This window comes from Centruroides vittatus, unplaced genomic scaffold (genome assembly GCF_030686945.1).
Source record: "Centruroides vittatus isolate TY-2023 unplaced genomic scaffold, ASM3068694v2 scaffold_861, whole genome shotgun sequence".
Classification (NCBI taxonomy): Eukaryota; Metazoa; Arthropoda; class Arachnida; order Scorpiones; family Buthidae; genus Centruroides; species Centruroides vittatus.
Window position 1 is genome coordinate 9,550,786 of NW_027122718.1, and position 23,021 is coordinate 9,573,806.

Here is a 23,021-nt window from a genome sequence, read left to right on the forward strand (position 1 = left end):
TTGGACTTTACTTATTAATAGGACTTTATACTGGTGTTTAAAGATTGGCACAGTAATGAGAGTTAGTTCAGGAAAGAAGAAAATTTCTTTATTATATCACCTGTAGTAATAATTTCTGACTTACCGGTATACTTTATCTCTATTTTTTCTTTCTTCTTTTTTCTCAGTAATTTCTTTAGTTTGTAATTCTTAAATTTAATGTTAGATGACATAATTATCTTATTTATTTTTATTACATCGTGCTTTTGTAGGTTCCTGCTTATACTTACAGGTAAACTCAGTGTTGGTAATCTGATTTGCTCCCTTTTACAAGTTCTTAAATACCAGATTTCTGTTTTTATCTTCTCTATTTCCTCATAACTTTTCATCCTGCATCTTCTCTGGTGTTCGAGAAGATGCAGGATGAAAAGTTATCAGAGGAATATATTATTATATATGCAAATTATTTAATGTTATATGCAAATTTGCCCCCTTATATGCAAATTTTTTAATGTTTACTCCATTCTGAGTTATTAAAGGGAACACACACACACACACATACACACACAGAATATTATTATATTATAAAAATTATATTGAGATTAAAATCGTTAATAAACAGGAAAAATAACGTATCTTAATGTAAATAAAAGAAATAACCAAAGACAATTGTTCAAACAAAACTTAGTTTAAATAACACAAAAGTTATTTCTTACGTGAAAAATTTATACATTGATAAAATAATGTAAATTAAAATTTTAATGCTAAAAATGCTTTGAACAGAATCAAGATGAATTAATTTTATATGATAATTAATATTTATATATGTATAATATTTTAAAAAATTTTTTATTAGCTTAAATTTATAAGAAGGAAGAATGGCAGAAAACAAGCGTAGACCGGATATCTTTGAACAAAGAAAACCTGTTCAAATATGAAATAACTGATACACGCTTCTTTTCCTATATAAATTCCCATTCCTAATTCAAATATACGTAAAATGTTCGTAAAAAGTTGTAAAGTTTTTATATCCATTTTGTTTCTTGCAAATATTTTAGGAGTTCGAAATGAAGAAACGAGTAATGTTTATATTTTGATATTTTTACATAATTTAATATTAAGGCAGATATCTGAACTATTTTTAAATTATTAATTCTATACATGATAATATATTTTTAAACGTTTAAGGAAAAATTTATATAAAAATTTCCAGTTTCATTGTAGTAGTGATGGTAATGGTGTAGTGGTGTTTTATTTATAGTTAAAAGGAAACTATGGCAACACGACCAAGGCCATCACGATACATTATTGTGAATCTTCATCAAATATTTTCATAGATATTTAAATAAAATGTAAAAAAATAATTTTCTACTTCAAATGGGAACAGAATAGTTCTTGCATCTATTTCTTTATTACTTAATAAATTCATAAATTACTATATCATAAGAACATATTAAAAATTTATCTGTTAATATTTACAGTCATTACGGATTATAAATACAGTCATTTTTATTTTCATTAGTCTTGAAAAATAAGAGAATATCAAGGAATTTTAGACAGAAATCTAACGAGGGCTACATATATACCTCGAGTAGTAGATATGATGATAATAATAATAAGCCCAGAGCCCAAGCAGTTGGGAGTTGAAAGTTGAAATTTGGTGTCACAGTTAGGGTAAACCATGAGAATGCACAATAAGAAGGGATTTTTGGAAATTCCCCCCCCCGCGGGAGAGAGGAGAGGGTTAATTTTTATTATTTTGCATTTTATAGTAATATAACATAATATTATTATTATTAGCATTGTTTTTATTCAATTATTTAATTTATTCTTATATACTTAACTTTATAAACAATTTGTTTATTTTATTAATTATTAAAAGTAATTAGTATATAAATGTATAATTTAGTATAGTACGTGAAAAATCATTATTCGTTATAATTATTTATAAGTGAAAATGTGAGACTTTTGTTCTTTGCTCCGACAATACGCAATATGGGTGTTTCTTGATAACGTGACATTTATCCATGAATTAAATCAATTATTGTTCTATAAAACAGTGGAGTACCATTATTTTCAGTGATACAGCTCGTTATTTTCTTGGTTTATCAAACAATAAATCTTTAATTAAATTTGACTGACTGTATTATTCAAATAAAATACAAAAGTTAGCAATTTACTATTTTTGAATGTTTTAATGACTTTATGTGGAAATTAATTTTATTTTTTGCAGTTTTTCGCATTTTTTTATACTCTGAAATTTTAATTTTATTTCAGATATGAATATGAAAATAATTGGTAGAGTTGGCGAAAAAATAACATTACCATGCAATATAACCCCTCCAACAGAAGGTGATACTGTTTCTGTGGTGTTATGGTTTAAAGAAAATTCCGCCACTCCAATTTATAGCATGGATGCAAGAGAAGGAGATATTTATCAGGCTAAGCATAGAGCTATAGAAGGCTTTTCCGACAGAATTAATTTCAATATAAAAAATTCACCCGCAACACTGGAAATTAAGCAAGTGACTCTAAACGATGAAGGTGTTTACAGGTGTAGGGCCGATTTTAAAAGATCACGAACTCGTAATTCCGTTTTCTTTCTAAAAGTAACAGGTAAACGTTATAGAATATTACTTTGTTTTATTAATTAAGAAATATAAGTATATTATAATGTAAATTGTCAAAAATATTCTTAATCAGTTTAACAAATAATACAGAGTATTTATGTGAGAAATAAGACAAGAGCGAGCATTATCATATAAAAATAATGGTACTCAACGTGTCTAAAATTCATCTGATGATTATTTATATATAGCCTATAAATTAGAATATATATTACAACAATTTTCTTCATAATATAGAGTGACAATGACAAATGGAAACAATATTTGGACTGAAATTTAGGCAATTTAAATAGACTAATATAACCGAATTTACAAGCACGTTTCAGTTATTCAATATATATTATTATTATTATTTAATCACTTAACAGTCTTGCTTAGTTTTTACTTATTTATTGCTCTCTGTATTCAATCATTGTTAGTTTTAAAAATATTTTTATTTTCTTAAAGTTTTTCTATAACTTCTTTTAGAAAGTTTAGGCTGTTTAGAAAAGGGTATTTCTGCATCAATGCTTCAGTTCTTGCTTCCAACTTTTCTTCAATATTTATTTTTCTATTCCTCTTTTCCAAACTTTTCTCTTTCATTCTATAAGGTTATTCTTCCCAGCTTTGTGTCTTCTTCAAAATATAATATAAAACTTGTATTGTTCGTTTCTCTTTCGACAATCTTTACGTATATTCAAATCGTTATTTTGCCCCTTTTCTACGAAAGTTTTGCAAAAGATTTCGAATTTAATTTAATAAAATCATATCAAATCGCCAACACAATGAATTGAAAATGATGAAAAAACATCATTACATTTGTTTTTGTAACGGTAAAATTCACGTCAGAAATTATTCAGACAATGGGAAATCTGTTCAAACAATATGTGCACGATTTCTTTTCTATATAAACCCCTTCTTCCTGATTCAAACACTTCAAAATGTTTGGAAAACTTGTCACAATTATCACGGTCTTCTTAATTCTTGCAGTTATAAATGTTAGAAATGAAGAAACAAGTAATATATTTTTTTAAATATTAGTTATACAAATTTAATAATATCATTAAATAAAATTCTTAATTTATTAACATCTTTTGATAAAATTAAATAAAATGCTTTTAATTAATTAATTTTTAATCATTATAAATAGAAAGAACGGATAATATAATGAATTGTTTCCATGATGAGATTATAAAAAAACATAATGTAAGTAAAATATATTATTATATTTAATTTATCCATAGTTTTAAGTTAATAAATATTGATAATTCTTCTTTATAAAACAGTTTAATGGACTATTTAATGCTACTTGCCATCATGCTTTAAAAAATGCAAATGATAATGAAGAATTTTATTCGGTATGAATAGTATTTTCTAATTATAATTAACTAATTTTAAGATATATTAATATTGATTTGATATTGAATACATCTTATTATTATTATTATGTTGGGTTAAGTGAGATATACTCGGTTAACACCGGTGGCTGTGTACTATGCCGGACCAAAGTCAAGGCATAGCAACCAAAACAGAAATTAAAGAAGTATATCAGTGTGTGTGTCTGTATTCAGGAATTTTCTCACAATATGACATGTATTCAATATAGTGGCCTTCTGTAGTGTGATGTATGTGTTTCTATTCAATTGTAATGTGCCCAGGCTTTTGTGTAGTGTTTGTGGTATCACACCTGTAGAGGAGAGAACAACAGGTACAATAAGCACCCTATCCATCCTCCACAGATGCCTTATTTCCTGGGCGAGTTCTGTGTACTTGCTAATTTTTTCAGTGCATGCATTTTGTATATTGTGTGTGTTTGGAATGGATATGTCTATAATGTATGTGATTTTATTGTGTTTGTCAATGAGCGTGATGTCTGGTCTGTTGTGGTAAATTGTTTTATCTGTGATTATGGCTCTGTCGTAGTACATTTTATGCGTGTTGTTTTCCAATACTGTCTGTGGAATGTATTTGTAGTATGGTTCGTGGATGTCTACTAATTTGTGTTTCTTTGCAAGCTCTTGGTGTATTATATTCGCTACTTGATTATGTCTGTGTAAATAATCTGTCTGTGCCAAGAGCTTGCAACCAGAGGTGATGTGTTGTATAGTTTCTGGCATGATGTGACATTTTCTGCATGTGTCATTTGTGAGTGTTGCATCTTTGAGTATGTGTTTTCTGTAGTTTTTAGTATTTATGACCTGATCCTGTATGGCAATCATGAATCCTTCCGTCTCCCCAAAGAGGCATCCCCGAGCTAACCAGCTGTTTGACGCAGTTTTGTCAACAAAATTCTGGGCCAGATCATAAGGATGCCTGCCATGGAGTGCCTTTCGAGCCCACGATTGCTTAATGATGTCTATGCTTTTTATATGTTGTGTTGTGTTCATATGATGTGAGTGTAAGTTTAATGGTGTGTTATTCGAGTCTGCTAGAGTTACTGCTTTATGTAATTGTGATATTTCTTGTTTTTCATAGAAAAACTCTCGCAGTGACTGTATTTGTTTGTAGTGAAGGTTAACTATGTCAATCAGGCCACGTCCGCCATCTTTACGTGGAAGGGTTAATCTTTCTGTGGCGGATTTAGGATGATGTTGTTTATGCTTAGTAAGTGTAGTTCTTGTTTTCCTTTGGAGTTGCTCAAGATCTGTGTGAGTCCAATGTATAACTCCAAAAGAATATGTGAGTACTGGGATGACATATGTGTTTATTGCTTTAACTGTGTGTTTTGCATTTAACTGTGTTCTGAGAATAGCATTTAACCTACTTTGGTATTCTTTAATTAATCTTTGCTTTATTTGTGTATGTTCTGTTAGTTTGGCCTGTTGGAATCCTAAATACTTGTAGAACTCGCCCTCTTCCATGGATTCAATAACGTCTCCATTTCCAAGTGCAAAATCTTCTTTCTTCAGGATTCCTTTTTCTATGTGAAGTGTTTTGCATTTATCTAGGCCAAATTCCATTTGTATGTCCTTGGTGTATGAATGTGTGATTTGTAGGAGTTGATGAAGTTGTTTTTGTGTGGATGCATAAAGTTTTATGTCATCCATGTACATGAGATGTGACAGTGTATACTGTGTTGTTTTTTCATGCCTGATATTGTAGCCATATTGTGTGTTGTTTAACATGTTGGATAATGGATTCAAGGCTAGGCAGAACCAGAGAGGACTCAAGGAATCTCCTTGAAAAATTCCTCGCCTAATAAAAATTTGGTTTGTTTGTATGGAAGTGTTATGAACCCTGAGATGTAGTGTTGTTCTCCAGTGCTGCATAGTGTTTTGAAAGAATGCAATGAGTGATGGATGTATTTTGTACATGTGTAGAATATGTAGCAGCCAACTGTGTGGAACACTGTCGAATGCTTTTCTGTAGTCTATATATGCCATGTGTATGTTTCTGTGTTGTTTGTGTGCTTGCCGTAGAATGACTGAATCTATGAGTAACTGTTCTTTGCATCCCTTGTGATTTCTACGGCAACCTTTTTGTTGTTCCGTTAGAATGTCGTGTTCTTCAACATGTTTGTATATTTTGTTTGCGATACAGGATGTCAATAATTTGTAGAGTGTTGGAAGACATGTAATTGGTCTGTATTGTGTGGGGTCTGTGGTATTGTTGTTTTTAGGTTTCATGTAGGTGATGCCCTGAATAAGAAAATTTGGCATGTCTTGTGGATTGATGATGATGTGTGTTAGGTGTTTAGCTAGTTCCTGGTGCAGTGATGTAAACTTTTTGTACCAGAAATTGTGAATGTTGTCTACACCAGGTGTCTTCCAGTTGTGTGTTCTGTTAACAGTGTATTGGAAATCATGTATGCTTATTTCAACACAGGGCATAGTTGGTATGTTGTGTAAGTTTCTGTTCTCCTCCTCAATCCAGCCTGCTTCAGCATTGTGCGTGACAGCACTGGACCAAAGAGAAGACCAATATGTTGTGAGTTCTTCTTCTGTTGGTGTGCCACTGTGCTGTGTATCAGTGTTTGCTTTGTTATTAATTTGTCTGTAAAAGAGTTTTTCATTGTTTGTAAATAATTTATTTTGTTGTTTTCGTAGTGTACATGTTTTGTATCGTTTGAGTCTACGTGCTTTGGCAGCAAGTTTTTGCTTTAGTGTATCAATGTATTCTGTAATGTGTGTGTTGTGATGTTCATGTTTTGTATGCGTTTTTATTTTCTTAAAAATGTTTTTGAGCTGTTTTCTTAATTTGGGTGTTATGTTGCTTTTAGTGTATTGTGTCAGCCTGCCTAATTGCTGTCTAATGTCATTTATTTGTATTTCTATTCTTCTCTGCCAGGCAGGCTTGTGATAGTATTGTGTTTTCTGTGTATTTGTCTGTGACTGTACTTTCAGTCCATGGTGTGTCACTACTGTGACTGCCCCAGCATAAACTAATGTATGAATGTCTGCGAGTGTAGAAATTGAATTAATGTAGTGTGGTATTAAGTGAGTGTTTACATAATTTAGTGTTTTTCCTACTTCCTTTGACGTGTTGATTTTTGGTATTCGTGGTCTTTGTGTGGGATCTGTGCCTGTATATTTAGTGAGTGTTTCCTGAAATATAAGTGAGAGTGTATTAACTAAATCCAAGTCTATGTTATCAGTGATGGATGAGGAAGTGTCTGTAGTATCATTAGTGGTAATTGTTGTATATGTGTTATTATCAATGCTTGTTGCTGGATTATCCTGACAGGTTACATGATCTTCATTAATGTTAGATGTTTCTGTCTGTTGATGTATTTGATCAGCAACCTGTTGTTTGATAAGTTCAAGTGTTGTTTGTGGAATAAGGTTGTTGTGTATAATTGTTCTTTTTTGATCAACAACCCTTTGTTCGGTGACAGTGAGGTGAGGATATTGTTGTGTGAATTTATGGTGTAGTTGTTGTCTGTATGCTGTCATGTTTGTTTCCAGTTTTGTGATCGTGTAATAAGTACGGATGATAAACTCGTTCATTTCTACTGTCCATTTCATCCGTTGGCGTGGTTTTCCAGCCTTTGTGGTCTGTGGATGCATTGCCACAGAAACACCAAGGCTAGGTTGGTTCCTCATATCTGTTGAGGGCATTGCAGTAGCCATGCTTGGGCCAGTGCTGCTTTCGCCACCGGTACCCAAGGGAGACTGTGGCCTATTTTTCGAACGTGAGCCTCTGCCTAACCCACGAACGCGGACCTTGTTAACCCGGGCGACGTCCGAGCCGGTATCACACTTTGATCTAGTTATTACCATAATAAATATCTCCACAGAATGTGGGTGTGGTCACTCTTAGCTTCATTTTTCCCCATAGGCCTTACTGGCATGGGTGTCCCTACCAGGAGCTTGTGCTCCAGCCTGCATTGCCCTATGGATCAGTAAAATTACTGGGCTCTCCCACCACGACCAGGTGGTGACCACGGGAGAGTTTATTATTATTATTATTATTATTATTATTATTATTATTGCTTTTTAATTTTTGAAAAATATTCTGTTTTTTAGGAATTAAAGAAATATTTTATTAAAGAGATAAAGGTAAATTGGTAATAGTTTTAATATATTTTGATTTAGTAATTAAAAGAAAAAAATCTTCAAATTTTAATTAAATTCAAAATGTTAAGTATGATATTAAATTACTTTTATAATAATTTAATAGATAATTAATGTATTTATAGAGTTTCATATCATGTGTGAAAAAGAACAATAATTCTACAGCTGACAATATGGTAAATCACATATTTATATATATATATATATATATATATATATATAATTTAATATTTTATTATAAATTTGTTTTTTTTTTTCAAATTTTGTAGCCTTATGGTCCAAAATCTAATAAGCCTTATCGTGAGCAAGAATGCACCAAACATCTCAAAATAGTAAATTATTTATATTATAATTCCAACTTTATGAAAAAATAAATCATATTTTTTTATTACTGTATTTATTAAATAAATATTTTAATAAATTTTATCAAAGTAATTGTAAGACGGTGAAATGATTAGAATCTCGTGTTTGTTGTTTAACGATTACAATGTGTGGAATTTAGTGTGATTCTAAAATATTTTATGAAAATAATTGTTGAATGAAATCATTTACTAGATAAAGAATTCCTTTTTAAGTAACAATAGTTTTAATATATTTTAAAAAATTATAAAAAAAGAAATGCTTTTATTTATCATGTTTTGCAAAATTGTGGGTGGAAATGATGGAGTAATCTCTTACAGAGTGCACCACTACAGTGCATTTACATGTATACAGGTACAGTACATCGATACTAAAACCTACATTTGGTTATGTTTATCGGGTTTCTGGTGGGGAGGATGATGATGAGGAACCCACACTATAACATCATTAAAATGCATGTCCTCAAAGTTTCAGTCTTCATTTTTCAATAGAAGTGGGTGAAATTTGATTTGCAAGTTTTAAGGACGATAGAAAACAAGTTAAATAAAAGCAATGGGATTTCTTTGTGTCAAATACTTTCTTTGTTTAAACAAAACTAATACGAATGGTGATTTTGTTTCTATCTTAGCAAAAAATACACTCTTAGGCTGAAGAGTTTTGCTCCTTAATATCTCTTATGTTAGGTAGTTTCTGTCTACTTTGTTTTCCTATGTTCGTATTCACAGCCAAGGATTAAGATTAGGAGCTAACTAGTTCTAATTCTAAGTTGGAATGTTCACATACTAAAAGTATAGTGAATGGTAATTGGTTAACTTCTAACGCTTGATCATCGGTTGTGAATATTGTTGTATCAATAATAAACAGATATTTATTAAATTTAAATATTTTGGTATAAAATTAATAAAACAAAATTATTTCTTTATCTTAGAAACCAAAAAATTGTAAAGTTTGGATAAATGAGTTACATGTAAGTTTAATATTAACAAATATTCTATTTTATTAAATATAACTGGAAATAAAAATTGAATATTAAGAATTAATCTACATTTATATTTTGGTATAAATTATTATTAAAAACAAAATTAAATATTATTTAGTATAAAAGTGTATTTATTTATTTTTAAAAATAAAATTAATATAAATTCTTTTTTTTTTTTTCAAATTAAAGTATAACTTTTAGTTTTTATTACTAAATAAAGTTAAGAGTAAAGAATTATATAAAATATTATGTAAATAAGTAACGTTTTTAATTAATTGCAGGAATGTATGAAAATTCAATGTAATGATGCCAGAAAAAATTATAAAGATGATCCCGAAATTTTAACTCCCATTAATGAGATTTGCGAATGGACAGAGAAAAAATGGTAGGATATGTTATCATTTATTCACTTTGAATTTAGTTATTTTTAAAACTATTTTTACTGTAAATAATGAAAATTTGATTGATATGGATACTTTTGTTAATTTACTTTTATGATAATTACTAATATTCTTACAAATTTCCATCTTTTTCTTTTGTTTGCATTTTATTTATGTTACAACTCCTGGACAAAAAATTAGAATATTCACCTAACTGAAAGTTTAGTGTACATTTTCTCATGAACAACAGTACGAAAAGTATTTTCGACACTACATAAACAATGTATATGTGTATTTATTATACCCATTAATCAGACAAATTAACTTAAATGTTTTGTTTTTTTTTGTTACGAATGGAAATGAAATGACAAAAAATAAAATATTAGCTAAATATGTGTGTTAAATATAAGAAATAAAACAAAATAAACTTAATATTTTGTGGAGTCGCCGTTTGTCATAATTACTGCTCGCAAATCTGTCGGGCATGGTGCAGATTAATGCTTCACATTCGTTTCTGGTGATGCAGTTCAAAATGTGTCGAATGCACGTCACTAGTTCTTCTTTAGAAGTTGGGCACCGTTCAAATTAAGTTGTCGTTTCGTGACTCTCCACAAATTTTCAATGGGGTTTAAGTCTGGGGAATTGCTTGGCCAAGGTAGGATTGCAATTTGTCGTTCTTGTAGCCAATGTATCGTTGACTTTCGCGGTATGAGAGATGCCCCGTCTTGTTGAAATAGAAATGTTTCCTCAACTAAATCTTTTCTCGATGGTATCATAAATGTCTCTAAGATGTCTTGATATGTCTCTGCATTGACACGTTCCCGAAGAATGCACAGTTGTCCTACGCCGTTAGCACTCATGCATGACGGACGATGCAAACTTCACGAATCTCTTCATATAGTCCTTTTCGAAGGCCTCTTTGGTTGTTCTCCATATACGTGGGCCTTGGTCGCCACAGGAGAGACAAAACAGGGATTCGTCGCTGAAAAGAACGTTATTCCAGTCGATTTGTTCCCACATGAGCCCTTCTCTGCACCATTTGACACTCGTTTGTTGCTTTTTCGTTAGAGATGGCTTCGTCTTTGGAACACGGCAGTTGGAGTACTGTACAAATCGTGCGACTTTCGCCACATGGTTCGACTACTAACGTTCACTCCAGTTGCTTTCCATTGTGCATGCAAGTGTTTAACGCTTTTAAAGCTGTTTCGCACGACAATTCTTCTCAAGTTTCTCTCATCACTCTCAATCGTTGCTCGTTTATGTCTGCATTTCTGGCGTTTGTTAGTTAAAACTTGAACACGGTTTTGTTTTTTCAGTACTCTAGAGATTGTTGGCTGTGAGCACTTTACATAATGTGTTCTTCCTGCTTTTTGCAAAGCTATGATAGTATCTTTAGTTCTGTCAATGATGTCGCGCTTACGCCCCATGTACTGTTATACTTCTCTGCCCAGAAATATGCAAATTTGCATTACAATTTAGTTTTTTATGGCTGTTTTTGCTAATATTCTAATTTTTTGTCTAGAAATCGTAAAATAAATGTCACTATTATTTCTAATGCAAATGGAAAGTTTTGAAACCATAGCAATATTCTTTATTCGAAAAAATCAACTTAAACTGAACATTTACCATCAAAATAAAGAAATTTACAGTAGAATAGCCTATACATTATATACGTGGAATGAATCTATATTTTTGTATAAGCATAAGTTATTCAATGCATACAAAAAAATTAGAATGAATCATTAGGGGAAGCAAGAATGTAAAGGTCTGCAAGTGGCCTAATTTGATATAATTGGGCTTGCAAATCTTTATATTCTTATTGTCGTCTGTCTGTCTGTCCTTCATTAATCTTGAGAGCGAATTAGACAAATAAAAACCGAGACCAAATACGGAAAGATTAGGGGTCGTAGGCTCCGATGAACTATTTACGAGTTTATGGCTTGGACTGGAAGATCTTTCTTTCAATTGATTTTATATTCAAGAATTTTTCAAAACTCTTTCAGTCTTGTGGACACTAAGAGGGGTTTTTTACCAGCCCATTATGAATTCGGCTATGCCCACAATGGATTGGGTGGTTAAGGACCATGGAGAAAAGCTTGGAGACAAATAATTACATGAAAATATTTATTTAATTACTTAATTTTTTTGGGGGGGTTGTCCTATGGTCGAGGATGTAAAGTTTACATAGCTGAATCGCTTTAACGATTATAATGTGTGGAATATTTTGTTAAATCGCAGGAGTAACTTGGCCCGTTTGACCCGCCTGTGACTGCTACCTTCAACTAACACCAAAGAATGGAGTGAATGAATTTCACTGTTATATCATTCCATAAGTTATAAACTATTATTGCGAATCAGACTTTTGAAACTTAAACTTTATTATATAAAATTAAATCAATTTTTCATAACTTTATTTAGATGAATATTATAAAGAGTACTTATTTTATTTATTTTATTATATAATATAACTTATAAATGTAGGAATTAAAGTTTAGTAATAATAAGATAGATTTGACTGTAATTTATATCAAATGTTACTAGATATTTATAAGAAATAAGTTTATTTTTGTTAAAAATTTAAAGAAATTTTAAATTTTTCTAGATATTCATCAAGATGCTTTTATTCCACGTTTCTTTTGTATGGTATGTTTGGAATCATAAAAAATATCTGAATAATAATTAACATGTACGATTTTCTGTCTTGTGCAACCAGTTTCTCTGATAAATAAACTTAAAAATATTGAATACAGACTGATATTTGAATATTACTTATAATTTTTCCATTTATATCAAACTTTATTTTAAGATTTTCTGCCACAAAAAGGTGTTTGGCAGCCATTAAGTTATTGCTAATTGTTAGTGTAGGCTGTATGCCTACAATTTTTAGTTTTTCATTGGCCACAATATCCACTTGAACTGGTTTTATAAGGTATATTACTTTATAAAACCAGTTCTATTGTGCAGTGGTTGGCTGCCATAATAGTCAGGGAGTTCTTTATGATTTGAAGCTGTATGCAAACACGATGCATCGAGATTGTCCGTGTATTCAACCGTTCCAGCTTCATTCGTTTCGACGTGATAAAAATTTAAGAGAATGAGTAACCAAATTGAATCCAACTCGATAAATAACTTTACCATTATTACACACACAAGCCAAATAATTACAGAATTACTAGCAGATAGAGATCGTGAAGGCTCTACATTTGTCTTAAGAACACTATGGGATTTCGATTTCTGCAATAAAAGATTTTAATTCAGAGTTTTGTCACCAGGAGGAAAATGGCGCTCTACTGGAGATAATATGCATGTTTACATTCACAAGCGACAAGTTATACAAATTCCAATCAACTGACATCAAATTCGCGTATAAATGAGAGCGGCTTGAAGTTGATGTTACGATTGCTTAATGCAATGATATGTTTACATGATCGTGCTTTTCTCGTAAAGCTTTATTACTGTATTACCAAAATAACGATAATGCTACTGTTGCATTCGGTTATTCTGCACAGCAAGAAGGCTTACAAAAAGACCCCTGACTATTACCGGTTAGAGGAAAATGGTCTCACGCTTCGAAAATATGGGATCTTTACAAGTACAACGAGCGATTATTTATTGTGACATGGTCACAGTACCAGGCTGTAATTTTTAATCATATTTTTAATTAATTTAATTTAAAATATATATCCTCTTCACCTCAAACTGGTACTGTAGTTTTTTGCCCCTGTACATTATACTTTTTATCATTACAAAGCAAACACCGCAGCCAAATGTTTATTTTTTTATTCCTCTATCGAAATTCAAATATGACAATAAAGTTATTTTACGACACTAGAGTGCGTATCGTATCTTTTCTAAAATCAAAATAGCTAATGACGCGTTACGTAATGATGACGACAGTGAAATAAAGAACGTTTTGCACCAATCATTCTATTTATAAGAAAAGACTTCTAAGTTTAGTTTCCGTTTAGCGTGTTTTTCGATTTTCGAACTTTTATCATTTTTTCCCGATTAAATTAAAAGTAAGATTTAAATTATTTTAATTTTTGAATGTTTTCGATGTAAAATTTAATCACATATAACACCTTATTTTGCCAACGAAAACGTTTAATAATCACCAACGTTTTCAGCTTGATTAATAAGATTTCATTAGGTTTTTGTTTGGAGAGATATTTAAAATTTCGTTAGTTTAGAACATTAGAAGTTTAGATATTACATTACGTATTTTTTAATTAATGGAATTATTGATTAAGTTACAAATAAAAATAAAATATATATTTAAATAATAACATACGAATATGAAACCTTTTACTTTTGTTTGTATTTTACAGGTACTGTACCTGTAGAGCTAATTTCAAAGGAAGCTTTTATTTTTATTCACAGATTTATAAGCATTTATTTGTCTTTATAATCGATGTAATAAAACCAAGCTTTTACTACGTTTTACTGTTATTAAAAGCATTTATTAACTTTTATTCATCAAACTTCTAGTAAAAGTATTTACTGCTATTTATTCAACCGGACACATTGTAATTATATTACGTGTTTCATCTTTTATTATTAATTTGAGTTTGGTTTTGTTTAACGTTTATCTTTTTAAAGTTGTTTTGTGTTCTTTTATTCATATTTAAATTTGTTATATTCGAAATTACGTTAGAATGTTATATACTAACGATAGAATGTAATTTAACGCTTAAAGATGACTTGTAGAGCAAGCTGAAAACGTTCTTGATTATTAAACGTTTTCCTTGGCAAAATGTGATTTTGAGTATCTAAACATTACAAATAATGGTATTGGTAATTGTTTAATGGCCATTTCTTATGGTTGTTCGTATCTTTAAAGTATTAAAAAAATTGCCTTTGATGACTCAGATAGAGAAGATTCTATTATTGAATTATTTATTAAACATAATTCGAGTATAAAACATCAAAATTCCCTTCTTTAATGTTCATGTCTGTATAACAACATTACAAACAATGTACTGTTACCACCTGATAAACCATTTTAGACCTATTCTTTGTATATTGACGTTAGAAAGCCTCTACTAGGATAACACTCGATCAAAAAGTCCAAATAAAAGAAACTATCATACCTCGAATTACTAATTTTTACTAACGTTTTCATCTCCATAATAAAACTTCTATTATTCCTTAATGCATGAACAGTTTCCACTTCACTAACCATTGCATAACTGACAGCCCAAAAACAATCACCTTAAAGTCATTTGTGTTCACTACGATAAGTTTGGGTTTAAGGTATATTAATAGCCAATAGAAAATGAACATAGTCATCCAAACAAGAAGCAAATTATACTATATTTATTTTCGTTTTTAGTAACTCTTTTTATTACTTATAAACATATTTACTGATGGATTATATATATTATTTTTAGAATTATATAATTATAAAAGTATATGGTCTTAAGATTTTTCAAGAGCACCAATGAATGAATTCAGTCGAAAAGAAGAATTTACAGGTACAAAAATAGATGCGAGTCAGATCGAACACTTAAGAGAAACTACTCTTCTGCAGGATTTGACTGAAAATAAGGAATTGATTAAAAATAATACAGAAAATCCTCTCCTGAAGAGGCTTCATTCGTTGTTCAATCAGAATCTTAATATAACCGAGATTTTCGCTCCAACAAAATCAAATTTTTCGTCCTAATTATTAATGTACAGGAAAAAAGATTAATGAAAATATAGGCAAAGATAACGACTAATGTTTCATATTGCTCATTGCTTTTTGCCCGTAGTTACATTCATTTTTTTTGTGATAACCAAATCATTTATTTAAATTTTAGGGCTTATTACACCAGTGAATATGATATAAAATAAATCGAAGAAATTTTTTGATAATATCTAAGTTTACATAAGAATAAAGGAACTTTACAATGATTGAATCTAAAAGGTATACAATACGCCCAAAATGTATTTCGGACTCGTTCGGAGTCTTTCTTCAGTTGGTGTTTTTATGAAGATAACAAAGTAAAATATACATAAAAGTTACATTAAACGGTTTAATTAACCACGAAGACATCACAATTAAAGAAACTGATGCTATCGCATATATGTTGTGCAATATATTCCATCTTTTTTCTATTTTTCCTGTAATCAATCCAGCCATGGACAGGTCTACACACAATTAAAAATAATCAGTAACAAACTACATTTAGCATTAAGCAATAAAGGACTTAATACTCACTATTGATACTTCTGAAGGATTGACGTAACATTACACCAAAAAACAATTACTATGGTATACACCTTTATAATAAGTTATTCGTCACAGTACAATAATTTACATATTTATATTCCATTTTACGTCATCAATTTTTATTTTAATATCATATTCTGTGGTGTGATAAGCCATAAAATTTAAATAACTGGTATGGTTATAACAAAAAATTTAACGAATGTCTCAATCGATTAGGTTCCGATATGATAAACGAATTCAACGATCATCCTCCTGAAGACTTTTTAAAAGGTATGTTGTTATTTTTTATTTATATAATAATAAATTTCTCACCATCTGGAATGCAAAAAAACTATATTTTAACATTAAAGAAAAGCATTCTTACATTAGTAATCCAAATGTTTGCTCGGCTTCGGCGAATACCAAACGTGTGCGGCTTCATTCTTAGCTGTATTGGATCCTATAAATCAATACACACTGTGAATAATATTATAATTAATTATTAATATTTTTATGTATATTATTAACAACTGTTTTCTATAATAAATTGTTAAGGTTTACATATTAGATTTTTTCTTAAATGAGGTTGTAGAATTATGTATGATCTTGCTTCTGATAAAACATTGATGATTGGAAGTTTCTATATTTATTGGCGTAACTTTTCAATACATATATTATTGATATATGTATTGAAAAGTTATGTCGCAGTTGTTTTATTTGTGTACATTTATTTCATATGAGTTTTATGTTTATTAGCTAAGTAAATTAGTGCTTAGTAAATAATTTTGTTTTGCAGCTGTCGTAGCATACGTGGAAGTCAGGTCCGGTCGCAGAAATTGGTCGGAAACGGTCGAGAATCGGCTCCGGCAAATGGGTGCCCAAATATTTCCACGTATCCGTAAATCGACCACCCACGTTATATTCAAGGAAGGTAAAAAAAGCACGAGAGACGTAGCGGTGGCGAAAGGAATACATCTCGTATCCGTGTTGTGGGTCGAAAGGTGGGTTTTCTACTATTATTCAAATCATCGAATTCATGTTAATTTAAGCAATTGCAATTATAAAAATAATTGTCTTGACTTCGCACTTGTGAAATTCTATATTATCAAATTTGGATTTTTGATAAGTAATTCATTGCTAAGAAAATGTAATTCAAAGCACAATAAAGCCTATTAACGAAAAAAATTTCTTTTTTTGAATAAAAATAGATAAAATATTTGATTTCGTTTCAGTTGTAGACAACGTAAATGTCACGTTCCCGAATCGGAATATCCAGCCAACATTCCGGAGGTTTATGATTCTCCATTATTTTGTAAGAAATTTCAAGTAAGTTAATACTATTTATAAAGTATTGCATGTATTAAATAAAATAAAATACAGTATGCTCTTGGTAGTAAAAAGTCTTCTCCTGTAAGCCATAGAATCTTTATTATTATTATTATTATTATTCACAAAGAGAATACACTAAAAGGTTGGGTCTATGAGTCTGCGTTGGTAGCGGAAACACTCCTTTTCCCCAATTAATTCATTAAATTAAAGGCCTATTGTAATTTTCATTCATTTTTGTATAGTAATTTAAAACTTGTAACGTTATACACTCGTTTAATAGTAAGCTGAAAGTTTTGAAACTAGAATTTGAAAAATGAAAATACTGAATATAATAATTCATTCTTCTTGTGTTTTAACAATAGACTCAATAGAAAAAAATTCAAAATAATTACAATACCAGCCAAATAGCTAAGCTTCAGTATACAGTAGAATCTCATTCTAACGGATTACAAAACAATGGATTTCTCAGAATAACAGATTCTTTTCCCCAAGTCTCGCCAAATAAATTTAATATTACCTCCTCTTATCAGATCCGTAGCTCAGAATAGTGGAGTTTTCTACCCCCATCTATTGTAAACTATTTTTTTAAACATGTAGTTAATATTTGGGTGTTTCAGGGAATTTATACAGTCTCACGATGAACTTGTTACATCTGGGTTATGTACTGTACATGTACAGTACGTTGTTCTCGATATAATGGAATCTCGGAACAACAGATGATTTTTGGTGGCCCAAACGATCCATTAAAACGAGATTCTACCGTATATACATTAAATAAACAATGTAAAGTAAGGAACTAAGCTGTATTTAATTGATACAACTTAATATACTTATAAAGAAGGTTCTATTTGATCATTATTAAACAGGCTTTTTAGACATGGGGATAAGTTAAAATTATAATAAATTTCAACAGATAAACACTTAACTGTGAGAGGATCGGCTGCACACAACAACAGTCGCACCGGAATTGGTGTAGTTTGACACGTGCACCACAGAAACGAAAACAAAGAGGCCGTGCACCGAACTACAGTTACACTAAATCCTGTCAAATTCAAAACTCGCCAGTTTTCTGGTAATTTATAGTAATAAACCAATCCCAAAAATTTTTAAATTCACAAATTTGCTGCCATTATATATTAATTTTAAAATAATCAGATAAATCCTTCTACTTCTATTTTCGTAATTTAAATTTAAATTTAAGAAGTAAAGAACTATACAGAGTATTTCTCTCGAATGTCTAGTTTATCCATTTATTCAGATACTGTATTTCAATAAAATATGTTGGAGAATTTTGTACTATACTCACATTTCTTTTCCCAAAATTAATTCACAAAACCAAAGACATTTAAGGGGAACACTGTATTAGATGTGCTTAGTATATTAAGTAATGATAATTGAGTTTTTCAAATATCATTATCAAATAATTCTTTATAATCCGTTGTTGTTTATTTTCTAACAGAAATCAAATTCTATGCAACCAAAAGATTTTACTGTTAAATTTGCCAGAAAATTAAAAAGATTAGAAAATATCGTCATGCAAGTACAGAAAAACAGAGAAAAGTTTAAAACTGAAAGTTCTTTTATTGACAGTGAAGCTTGCTGTTTAACAAAGATAAAAAAGTATTAGGATGTGAAAGAAGTTTAAATTCATAATCATTCTTTGATGTATAAATAATATATTATGTAAAATTCAAAGTAATAACTGATTTTCTTAACTGAATAAAATTTGAAACAAAATTTCAGATGTAGTTTTAATCATATTTTAATTTGTAAATCCAAGAAAACTAATTAATATATTATTTAGTATCTTATTAATAAACATATTCTAAACTAAGAAATGAAATTAATTTTTTAATTCAATTTTTAATTAAATAATTAGAAACTGAACAAAATATAAAAGAAGTTGAAGACATGTTAAATGTTTTTGATATTTTGTGCGTAGATCCTTTTCAACAGTAGAATTTTCTAAAATTTAAAACTGTGAAATGATTTTTAATAATAAAAATCTATAAAAAACAGAAGGATAGAATGATTTAAAAGTTGTTTATCTAAACAAATTTAATTTGCATATTCAATGCATGTTTAGGTATATAAATGGCACTGCAATTTCTATATTGTTAAGCTATACTCTACATAGTAATGCAAATCATGTATTGAACACGGAAATTAAATGTGTTTAGATTAATGGAAATTAAATATTACATACGAATATATTCAAACCTTGCTTAAAAATAGTGCAATGTTTCTAAATAAGGCCAGGAACAGACTAGTAACTTGGTCATTGCAACCGGGTTGCTGTAGTGTGTTGCATTATTTCTTACGAAAAGAGTTATAGTTACAATTTGGTTGTTGTGACAAATTTGAAAATACAGATGGAAAGGGAAGCTGCATCTACTAGCAAGACACCCTCCGTATTTTCTATCTTGTTTACGTTGTTTTGTATGATATCTATTATTTATATATTGTTCATGCCACTTTTTTCACATTAACTTAGTGTAATTATTTAATATCAATTTTTTATCTAAAATTATCAATTCTCGTTTCTTATCAATTAAATTAGTTGTACTTTAATATATCTTCTGAAGCTCCATAAGTATTCTTTTTTATATTTACGAGACAGTATGAATTAAGATTAATGGTTTTATCAACATTACACGTCTTTTTGTAACTAGAAAAAAATGAAATTTTTTGAATTATTCCTTATATTTATATCTAAATAGTTTATTTTTAGTTTGTATTTCTGTTTCTATATCAAATTGGATACTTTTATTTATATTGTTTGCGTTATTTAAGATTGTTTTATCATCTATCTTTCTGCTATCATATATTATTAAATAGTCATCGCATATAGTACACATAATTTTACACCTTTAATTTTATTCAATCGAAATCTTTCATGGCAATTTTAGCTAATTTGGTCTCATCTTTGATCCAATGTTAATACCTTTTGTTTGTCTATAATACTTACTATTTATTTCAAAAATAATTATTAACGTAAGCAAATGTAATTATTGATAATTCAATAAACCATTTTTCTAATTGTAACTCACTAAATTCAATTCCATTAGTTTCCAGTCTATTCTTCGATACATACTTATTACGTCTAAACTTAACATTTTATCTGTATTCTTTCTGTCTATTTTGTTTTCTATTAACATCATCTGCATATTTTAAAATCTATTTTTTTACTATTATATAAATCTTTTACTATTTTAGTTAATTCTTTTTATATTTCATCATATGGATCTTTTGCTAACAATATATATTTATGGTTATTAACCTGCTATATTATATTATTCCTAAGACTTTGATTGTCTGCAATAACCAACTGTTTAGCTTTATCCGCTTACAATTGATTCCTCTCAAAAAATTCTTTCATAAGTTTCATTTGCTTATAATTTATCTTTATACTTCCAACTCTACACCCAAATTCTTGTTTTAAACCTTGAATTATTACAGACAACAGCTTCTCTTTACTAAAAACTACAGTATATTAAATAAAAACGTAATATAAATATTACGTTTTTATTTAATATACTGTAGTTTTTTTTTCAAAGGAGCAATAAATAAATAAATAAATATCAGTTAAATGATTAATACTTGCCTCATCTTTTTAAACAAGTTAGCGGTGAAATGAACAAAACGTCAATTTGATATTTCCACATCAAAAACTTAAATAATTTTTATCCTTTTGGGGAAAAAAAGTTAAGATTTATTTGATGAAAGTAGTAAATTGTTCAAAGCGTAAATCCCAAGACAGTTAATCAAAATTACAGGAAAAAGGTATAAATGGTGAATTTTGCCAGACATTATTTCAGTAAATCCAATACTCTTCGAGTAAGTATCAGATTACTCTTCCTCAGAACAGAATTCGAATCTTACATTTTTTTTTTTTAAATATTAATATTATCTTTAAAATATCTTGATAAACCTTAGTTTTAATTGAAAGTAACGATGATAATTAATTTATATACTTATATTCTAATATTTCATTATTAATTTCTCTTAGAAAAATGATGTTTCGAATAAAACATAAATTTCTCGTCGTGTGCTTAGTGGCATCTTTCTTGATGGTTCATTCATTTAAATTCGCTAAACGTCAACGTCTGAGTGCACTGGGATGTTTAGGTCAGAACAATCGTTCCATATTTTTTGAGCTTCTTAAAATATGTGAAGATTGTCAACGACTGTACTTGAGTTATCCGGAAGTAGAAGGTTCTTGCAGGTAAATATAATAAATTGTAATTAAAATTATTTTAAAAATTAAAAAAAGGCATTTAACATATTTGCTAAAAGAGCCATTCATAAAATTAATTCTTTTATTATCCTACATTTACTTCTCATCTACGTTAGTTAATTTAATGTAACGCAAATTGAAACAAAGATAGGTTTATCTAATGAATTTCTATATAAATTTTGTATAATATGAATTTATATTACATATTCAAAAAGATAAAATATAAACTAAATTAATTTTATTTTTGCAAAATTCTGCATTTTAAATACTGTACTTTTTTTTTCTATTTAAATTCATTTATTATAGCGTTAGCCATTAATTTTTCTTTTAAATTTTAAATCGCTTGTAAATAATTTTTCCAGCTTCTCAGATATTTATTATAAAACAGAATTTTTATAATATTTAATAATTTATTGATTATATTAAGTTTACAATAAGAAATCGTTCAGTATTTCATTATCTTTCTGGTTTTATTTACAGAAAAAATTGTTTCACAACCAGTACTTTCGAGGATTGCATGACAGCTCTGATGCTCTCTGAAAATGAAAAGTCCAGATATAAAATGAAAGCACAATATTTATATTCTTGAATGCTCCAATGCAAATTTAATTAATTATAATCAAATATTGAACGTATTATGTATTTTATGATGACATGTTATAATTATTAAAGTCATAAAAAATTCTCTGTGACGAATTGTTATTATTACTATTATTTCCTTCCTATCGTAATCGGAGATTTTGAAAACTGCAGAATTGAAATCTTTAAAGTAGTAAAAACAGAATATGAAAACATTAAAACGAGAAACAATTTTTTGGCTGAATTTTTAAATTATGTTTTTAATTTATTTAATTTAAAATATATGCTCTCCACCTCAAATTAGTAGTGTCTTGCCCCTGTACATCATACTTTCCCTGATAACACCAGAGTCGTGCCGGCCATCTACGTAACTCTATTCTGGGGAAATTTTGAATTAGAATCATGTGACGTAGTGGGAATTTATAGATCAAAAAATTTTTAAAATTTCAGCCCAATCATATTCTGCTTTTCCTAATTTTCTTAGTTTTATCGCCTTATATTTAATTCGGATGTGATCTATTTATAAAGTATCTTCGTTTGTGAAAAGCGATAAACAAGTAAACAAATTGAAGAATGGCCACTTACATTAGAGTTAGGTAGACGTAAAATAAGCTTCCCAAGGTACCAAAAGCTTACTGACTGATCCGGATTTTCTTATTTGAATTGAGAATATAATTCGGCAAGGGATACAATATACTTACTACACTCGGACATCGGATACTAAGTTCGTTGAGGAAGGATACAAACAGAAAGGAGGGGGTTACTCCTCTATAACAAAATGCTAAGGTACGAGTGACATACTGCGATTGGAAGAAGATAAAACTCCATAGAAGTAGTCGAAGGAATTTCTAATTTCAGACAGTTGT

At 29.3% G+C, this 23,021-nt stretch overlaps 3 protein-coding genes across 3 annotated transcripts in view; all 3 read left to right on the plus strand.

Annotated features, from left to right (window-relative positions):
* The window catches only part of LOC136989963 (microcephalin-like), a 305,005-nt gene extending 285,970 nt beyond the window's left edge, over positions 1-19,035 (plus strand). Inside the window, exons 2-6 of the mRNA XM_067288272.1 lie at positions 13,775-13,836; positions 16,248-16,301; positions 16,807-17,011; positions 17,243-17,336; positions 18,799-19,035. Of these exons, the coding sequence (XP_067144373.1) occupies positions 16,256-16,301; positions 16,807-17,011; positions 17,243-17,336; positions 18,799-18,966 (513 nt within the window). The 5' untranslated portion in view covers positions 13,775-13,836; positions 16,248-16,255 and the 3' untranslated portion in view covers positions 18,967-19,035. The remainder of the gene's footprint in view (positions 1-13,774; positions 13,837-16,247; positions 16,302-16,806; positions 17,012-17,242; positions 17,337-18,798) is intronic.
* On the plus strand, positions 2,259-2,687 carry LOC136990157 (uncharacterized). The gene is made up of 2 exons (XM_067288526.1): positions 2,259-2,595; positions 2,683-2,687. Exons 1-2 carry the CDS (start codon positions 2,259-2,261, stop codon positions 2,685-2,687), a joined length of 342 nt encoding a protein of 113 aa, XP_067144627.1.
* Positions 3,527-12,562, plus strand: LOC136990158 (uncharacterized). Its single transcript, XM_067288527.1, has 9 exons — positions 3,527-3,602; positions 3,736-3,791; positions 3,872-3,943; positions 8,051-8,083; positions 8,224-8,274; positions 8,368-8,430; positions 9,387-9,425; positions 9,719-9,822; positions 12,420-12,562. Coding segments are annotated over exons 1-9 (495 nt in total). The 3' UTR covers positions 12,421-12,562.
* Positions 19,036-23,021: the final 3,986 nt, after the last annotated feature.

Excerpts from the sequence above, each read along its gene's own strand:
- LOC136990157 (XM_067288526.1), top strand. The coding sequence starts at position 2,259 with ATGAATATGAAAATAATTGGTAGAGTTGGCGAAAAAATAACATTACCA.
- LOC136990158 (XM_067288527.1), top strand. The coding sequence starts at position 3,527 with ATGTTTGGAAAACTTGTCACAATTATCACGGTCTTCTTAATTCTTGCA. Across the intron at positions 8,084-8,223 it reads ATTTTATTAAAGAGATAAAG|AGTTTCATATCATGTGTGAA; the intron begins GTAAATTGGTAA and ends ATGTATTTATAG. Across the intron at positions 8,431-9,386 it reads GCACCAAACATCTCAAAATA|AAACCAAAAAATTGTAAAGT; the intron begins GTAAATTATTTA and ends TCTTTATCTTAG.